The 6449-nt window shown below is 52.4% G+C and overlaps 2 protein-coding genes across 2 annotated transcripts in view; one reads left to right on the top strand and one right to left on the bottom strand.

The window, feature by feature from the left end:
- Positions 1-1307: 1307 nt before the first annotated feature.
- On the bottom strand, positions 1308-2096 carry EMH_0024760 (uncharacterized protein; the record flags this gene model as incomplete). The annotated part of the gene is made up of 1 exon (XM_013502342.1): positions 1308-2096. The coding sequence occupies one exon, from the start codon at positions 2094-2096 to the stop codon at positions 1308-1310; it is 789 nt and encodes a 262-aa protein (XP_013357796.1).
- A 478-nt stretch (positions 2097-2574) lies between these two features.
- Positions 2575-6449, top strand: part of EMH_0024750 (GAF domain-containing protein, putative) — a gene marked incomplete at both ends in the record, with an annotated part of 8649 nt that continues 4774 nt past the window's right edge. Inside the window, 2 exons of the mRNA XM_013502341.1 lie at positions 2575-2801; positions 2969-3045. Of these exons, the coding sequence (XP_013357795.1) occupies positions 2575-2801; positions 2969-3045 (304 nt within the window). The remainder of the gene's footprint in view (positions 2802-2968; positions 3046-6449) is intronic.

The raw sequence follows: 6449 nt of genomic DNA, 5'->3' as shown, positions 1-6449 counted from the left end.
CGGCAGGCGATTTTCCTGACACGCTCTGTCACGGTAAAGGTACGCCGGAACAGGGATTCGAACTTAGAACATTGGTTTCGTGGAGGAAGGTTCCAACTGCTGATCTACACTTTATCCCCTGGCTGGAACCCCCTAACCCGCCTATGCTTGTCCGCATAGGCTTTCTTCCGCCACGTAGCTTTTGAGAATGTGGCCTTGAGCCCGATTGCACAGACGTATGAAAAGCTTGGTCACCGGTGGGGTGACATTCAGAGCGAGATATCTCACTATCCAGCTCCGCAGCCGTGAGGGTTTTCCCGTATCATGACTTCAAAGGGACTGGGTTCGGTAGAAGAATGACTCGTGGTATTTATTGTATGCTAGCTCCAGCTCTGCGAGGAGTCGCTCCGACTCCTATCCATCTGACTGAATATAGGTGCGAATCATCTGTTCCAAGGTACGGTTGATTCGTTCTGTTTGACCATCCTTCTGTGGCTGGTGTGCTGTCGAGATGGCCCGCCGGATGTTGAATCTGGTGCACAAACGTTTCCAGAGTGCAGACTGGAACCTGGAGTCCTGATCTCTGATTGGGGCCGCCCGAAAACCATGGTGTCGGATAAGTCTATCCGCCAGTAATTGGAAGGTTTCGTTGAAACATTCTTTGTGGTGGGGATGGCGTGTGCCATTTTGCCAAGGGAATCTACAATAACCGGTAAACATCTGTCAGTGAACGGCTAAGGAAACCAACCGGTTTGCCCTCTTGTTGGAGAACCGCGCCAAGATAGTATCTGTAATGCCCTCCCGCGTCTAGCCCCTTGCCCGAGGTCCGCAGGAATGCGAGAGAAAGTAACTACACAGGCTATTCTGCGCGAAAGGCCGTCTCTACAAGTAAAACAAGTAATTACACGGGCAAATCTTTGAGCAAAATAGTTCTGTCCGTTCGATTTCAGTCCGATCCCTGAGCCCCGCGTGGCAATCTGCGGGTGTGTAGCCGACCTGTGTCCCTGCGGTGGCTGTGCCTCTACCTCTGCGAGGTACCGGCTAACCACAGGCTCTATGAGTGACGCCCGCGATTTCGCCTACTAACCTAACATTTATTAGTTGAATTAATTAGGCCTTAAGAGTCTTTAACCTCGTACGCCCGCTAGTTATCTACCACAGTGCATTGTAGTGCCAGTGCACTACAACTTCCCCCCCGGCCGAAAATTTCCTGTCATTGTGGTGCCAGTGCACTACAACTTCCTCCTTCGGCCGAAAATTTCCTGTCACTCCCGGAACTTCTTCCCGTCTGTCGTAGGTGTGTTCATCCCCTTCTCCACTTGCCTCCTTTACTTCCTCGTTTCTGGTACCACGCCCTCATCTTCTACTTCTCTGCTGGTACGCCTTTCGGGTTCCGCTTCAGAGTCCACCGTACTTCCCAGCGATGTATCTCTCTCCGGCTCCTTTAGGCTGTCTTGTGCTCTGAGTGGTGCGGCTGCCGGATAGTGCCGCGCCACCCCTTCCCCCCCTCGCGAGAAAAACCTCGGCGATGAAGGCCCTGCTGCAGTAGTATGCGCGAAGCTAGAGGCGACATCCTGAGGTCTTCTCTGGTTGTCCCTTGCACGCTTGAAATAGCTGGTAAGATTGGCGGCTGGCTCCCAGGTTGCGCGGTCCTCAGGAGCGCCTCGCCACTTAACGAGGTACTGGATATCCTTTCCCGAACCGTGTTGGTTGAGAATGTAGTCCACCTCATAGGTATCGGTGGGAGCGCCATCCGGGCCCGTTATCGGTAACCATCCAACGGCGGCTTCTTTAGACTGCATCTGAGGATCGCGTGGGCGGTCGGGGACAAGCTGAGACACGTGGAATACATTATGACATGGATAAGTTGGCGGGAGCTCGATGCTGTAACCGACTTGACCGATGCGTTCTAAGACTGTGAAGGGTCCACGGAACCGGGGCTCTAGCTTGGGGCACTGATTGAGCCCCGGGAGGTGGCGGCTGCTGATCCATATCCGATCTCCTGGGTTGTATTGGACATCGCGGCGGTGAGCGTCTGCGTAGTGTTTTTGTTGCCACTTCGCTTTGAGAATATGACTTTGAGCCCTATCGCACAGCTGTTGAAATAATTTGGTCATCGGCGGGGTAAGGGTGGGCGCAGTTCATCCCCTGCTCGAATTCCGTTCCAGCGGAGGAGGTAGCCCAATTATTTGTTAATCATGTCTAGAAGCTTCACGGCTTTCTAAAGAGCACCACTAGATATGGGTACAGTGAATCCCATGGCTCTTTCTGGCGCGAATTCATGAAGCGGCTTAACTTTGACCACAACATGACCACCGCGTACCAGCAGGTAGACGGTCAAACTGAACGCACCAATCGCACGCTGGTGCAGTATTTTAGGCTCTATCCACATCAGCGTGGATTGATTTCCTTCTTTATCCAGAATGCTCTTTTAATACAACAGTGCACTCTTCGGCCCGTTGCTATCCGGCATCACTGCCCTACACCGCAACACTGTTGTCTGACCCGACGTTGGGCCTGGGTATTCGAAGCACGTCGCGAGCGACCCCAGTCGCTGGCTGCCATATACAGTTTGCAGTTAAGCGGGGATGCACGATGAAAACACAAGCACGGCGGGCAAAGAACTACGACAAACGACGTTCAGCAGTTACTTTCAACCCAGATGACTTGGTCTTAGTGGATTCGCACGCCCTCCGAAGCGCACAGGGGGGCGATCAGCCGAAGAAGTTCGACTTGTACTGGATAGAACCACTTAGTACTCGTTCTCGAGTTAATGCGCTGGCCTACATCGCAGAGGCCAAAGAAAACGATTATACGAAATGGTCAGGGGACCGACAGCTACAGTGGGATTCTGAGGTCCAACTGCGTGAACGATTCCCCAGGAATATTTGCAGGCACTCCTCGACCAAGTTGGGGTGCCCGCTCCAAAAGGGCTGCGCTGAACCATATTCGACGGCAGCCACACCCAGCTTTGTCATGCACGACGCAGCTTAATTCTGGGTCTTGGATATTTCGGAAGCGGAGCCGGTGTGGCGGGTCAGGAACCGCTCACATCTTTCTATCAAGGTGCTCCCAGAAGCTAGGTAATCTCCAGCTCTGATATGCATCGCCTCTCCTTCTCCCAGCTAGCTCGGAACTGCTGCCGAAGACACCCTTGTTTTCCCCTATTTGGCGGTGGGACCCGCCCTGCTGTCGCGCCGTAATTCGAGCTACCCGAATCTTCGCGGCTCTCGCTGCTGCCGCAGCGGCGATAGTAGGAGCAGCAGCAGCGGCAACAGCAGACTGCTGTGCCGGTGCCCCGGCGTGCAGTGAGACGGATGTTTCAATACCACTAGCAGCAACAGGAGAAGCGGCAGCACGGTTGGCAATGCAACTGCAACGGTAAACAGCGGAAAACAGCTACCGGTTGCTCGTCGCCGCTACTTCCTGGTTGCCTGTCTACGCCCTGTCTTCAAACCCGAATTGAGGTCGCGTAAGACCACGATCTGTAGCCAGACCATGAACCTTCACAGATGAGCGCCTTTTCCTCAGGCGCCCCGCTAGGCGAAGACGCTCTCCTGCGGATGCTTCGAAGAACGAAAAGAACTGCTGTTCATCCTTGCTTCCAATGAATTCTGATATGCGTGCGAGAAAAGGGTGTGTACACTACCCCCGCTCGTTCCTGGTGCGCGCGCACGCCGACGTGCGCGTCTCACCGCCCAAGCGCCCCTCTATCCTGCAGTATAGACGAAGCTGCTGTGACCCACACCTAAAGAAAGTCAAGCGTTCAACCCTTCAACTGATTGGCTGCATTGAGGGGGTGGAGTTCGAACCCTCTACCTGCAGCCTGAGCGTCTTCATCACGAGCAACTTGGGTAGAACTACAAATACAAACTGGTTGCGCACTCGGCTGTATATCATACATCCTTAAGGTTTGTGCTGGGTGCCATTTGTTTATGGCTTCACCCCGAGATAATTAAAAACATGCGGTAAACTGCCGCCCCCAAACAAAACCAGCGTCGCACTGGGGCAGGTTTGCAGGTAAACCCAAGGAAGGTAGGGTTTCAAAATGCGGAGAAAATGAAAGTGTTATGTGGTGGCGGTGACAGACCCCACAAGTAGGTGCCTAGCCCTGTTAGGCACCCACTTACACTTACGTCTCCTAAGCCAGCTAAGCTACAACTTAACTACCTTCTCGCACAGAAATGTTCGCAATTAGTTATAAATTCAACGTGTTCTCGAACTCTTTTTCTTGAACTTACTCGGCATTAAACGAGCTACAAGCACTTCTCCACAGCGCCAAACGCACGGTGTCGCTACCAGTCGGCAGCATGGCCGCTCCGGCACTGGGCCCGTATCGTTCCCCATTAACTACTTGAATTTAACATATTTAGGGGTCTTACTCTCGTTTATCAAGCTTCATGCTCGCCCTTTTTCAACGGCTTGTCTCTATTCGCGGGCGTCACAGTGACGCCCTTTACCACTTGTTGGCCGTGCGGGGTGTGAAGGCTGGCCAAGACCGAGGCGTTTCCGCGCTGGCCTTGCTAGACCTCTGCTGTGGCTGTATCGAAGGCTCGCTTTCCTTGCTGTCTATACCAGCTTCCCCCTTTATTTCCCTCTTTTTACTCTGTTTCCATTCGCAGCTGGGCCCAGTGCAGTGCTCTGCACTAGAGAGAGAAGGGCGCAGACTACAACTGAAAAACAGCCAGACCCAAAGAGCGCATCGCGATAAAGATATGTGAGCCTCTTTACAGGCAGAGGACGAACTGTCACCATAAGCTGAATGTAAGCTTCGCTGCGCGAAACGAAACTACGAAACTACGAATCTACGGTGCCATCGTGGGAGTTTTGTTCACAGAGGCGTGATGCTCCTCGGTGCAGCACTCTACGGATAGCTCCCCTTGCTTGTGTTTTTTAAAATCAATTATTGCCCGCTGCAGGGTCTATTCACGAATCTCCTTTCTCCACACCGCACACTGGAGGCTTCTTAACTCTGCATGCTCTCCAGAAAAGTGGTGTAGTGCCCATACATAAATATAAACACCATTCTCACGCCTCTCCCCCCATGAAGAGAATGCCAATAGCCTCCGTAGCTTTCTGGGTGCATTTTGAAGATAGATATCAACCTGCAGGCGAGCAGCAGCAATAAACTCGCGCACCGCAGAACCCTTCGTTTTGGGGGAGAGGGGGGGGCAGCAAAGGGGGGAAAAAACTTTTCGAGTATTTTGTTTTCTCTGTGAAATATCTTTCGGCGAGATTCACTGCTGGCACTGCGCTCAGTCCAATGCTGCGGGGCTCCACGCTGTTTGTTTTTTTCTTTGCCGGAGAGAATATCCCAATACATATATATTGTTGGGGTGTATAATAGCTAGAAGTGCACAGAATTTCGCGGGAAATTTCTAAATTTTATCACAGCGTGTTCAGTGCCCTACACATAGACCCTCGGCTGCGGGTGTGTTGATAAGATTTGTAACTCCAGCCAGCCCCACTGGCGCATGCAGTGCAGCCAGGTGTATCGTTTGTCTTTGGCTTTGGCCGAGGCCCGCCGTGAGACTCAGACTTCTATAGCTTGACCCCCATCGAGTCTCCAAGCGCCCTGGGTAAGCTGCGCGAAGGCCTGGGGCTGCTGCGGAGAGGGGGAAGTGTATAGTAAGCTGCTATGCAGCTGCCTGCAACTCCTCCTGCACTGCACCCCGCATGCAAGCATACCCAAGCCCCACTTTGCTGCATGCACTAGCGCCGTACTAAACATATAGGGGAGCTGCAATATGCTTAGCCACATCAGACACACAACAACAGAGACCGTGCAGCTTTTTGTGTGTGTTTGTGTCTTTGTGTGTGTGTGTGTGTGTGTGTGTGTGTGTGTGTGTGTGTGTGTGTGTGTGTGTATGCTGTATACAGNTGTGTGTGTGTGTGTGTGTGTGTGTGTGTGTGTGTGTGTGTGTGTGTGTGTGTGTATGCTGTATACAGACGTTGTTCGCTGCTGCTTTGCTGCTAGCTGTTTAGTATAAAAACAGAGTAAAAATAAAGGGAAAGACAACAAATATTACATTCAACACCTGCTGCTGCTGCTGCTGCTGCTGCTGCTAGTGCTGCTGCAGTGTCCCCGTTCAATGTGACCGGACGGACACCTTCGTGCTGCTGCAGTGCTGCTGCTGCTGCTGCTGCTGCTGCTGCTGCTGCTGCTGTGAGGCAGACATGCATGTAAGATATTTGTTGCAGAGTTTATGTGGGGTTATTTCCAGTTAATCAACAAAATAAATATTGTTTATATTTTTCATCTGCAGAAGTCTACGAGTTAAGACTCGAAAAAGTGCAGCCGAAGCTACGCGCCGTGCTGCAGTGGCAGCAGCAGCCTCGCAGCAGCAGCAGCAGCAGCAGCAGCAGCAGCAGCAAAGGAACAGAGCAGGCGGAGGAACAGTAGCAGCAACAGGAGAAACCACGCAGGGACTTCTTCGAATATTTATTGAATTATGTTGCGTCTGCAGGAG

This window comes from Eimeria mitis, genomic scaffold (genome assembly GCF_000499745.2).
Source record: "Eimeria mitis Houghton genomic scaffold, Emh_scaff890, whole genome shotgun sequence".
Classification (NCBI taxonomy): domain Eukaryota; phylum Apicomplexa; class Conoidasida; order Eucoccidiorida; family Eimeriidae; genus Eimeria; species Eimeria mitis.
Note: the sequence above shows the minus strand (reverse complement) of the source record. Positions and strands in the feature narration are given on the sequence as shown.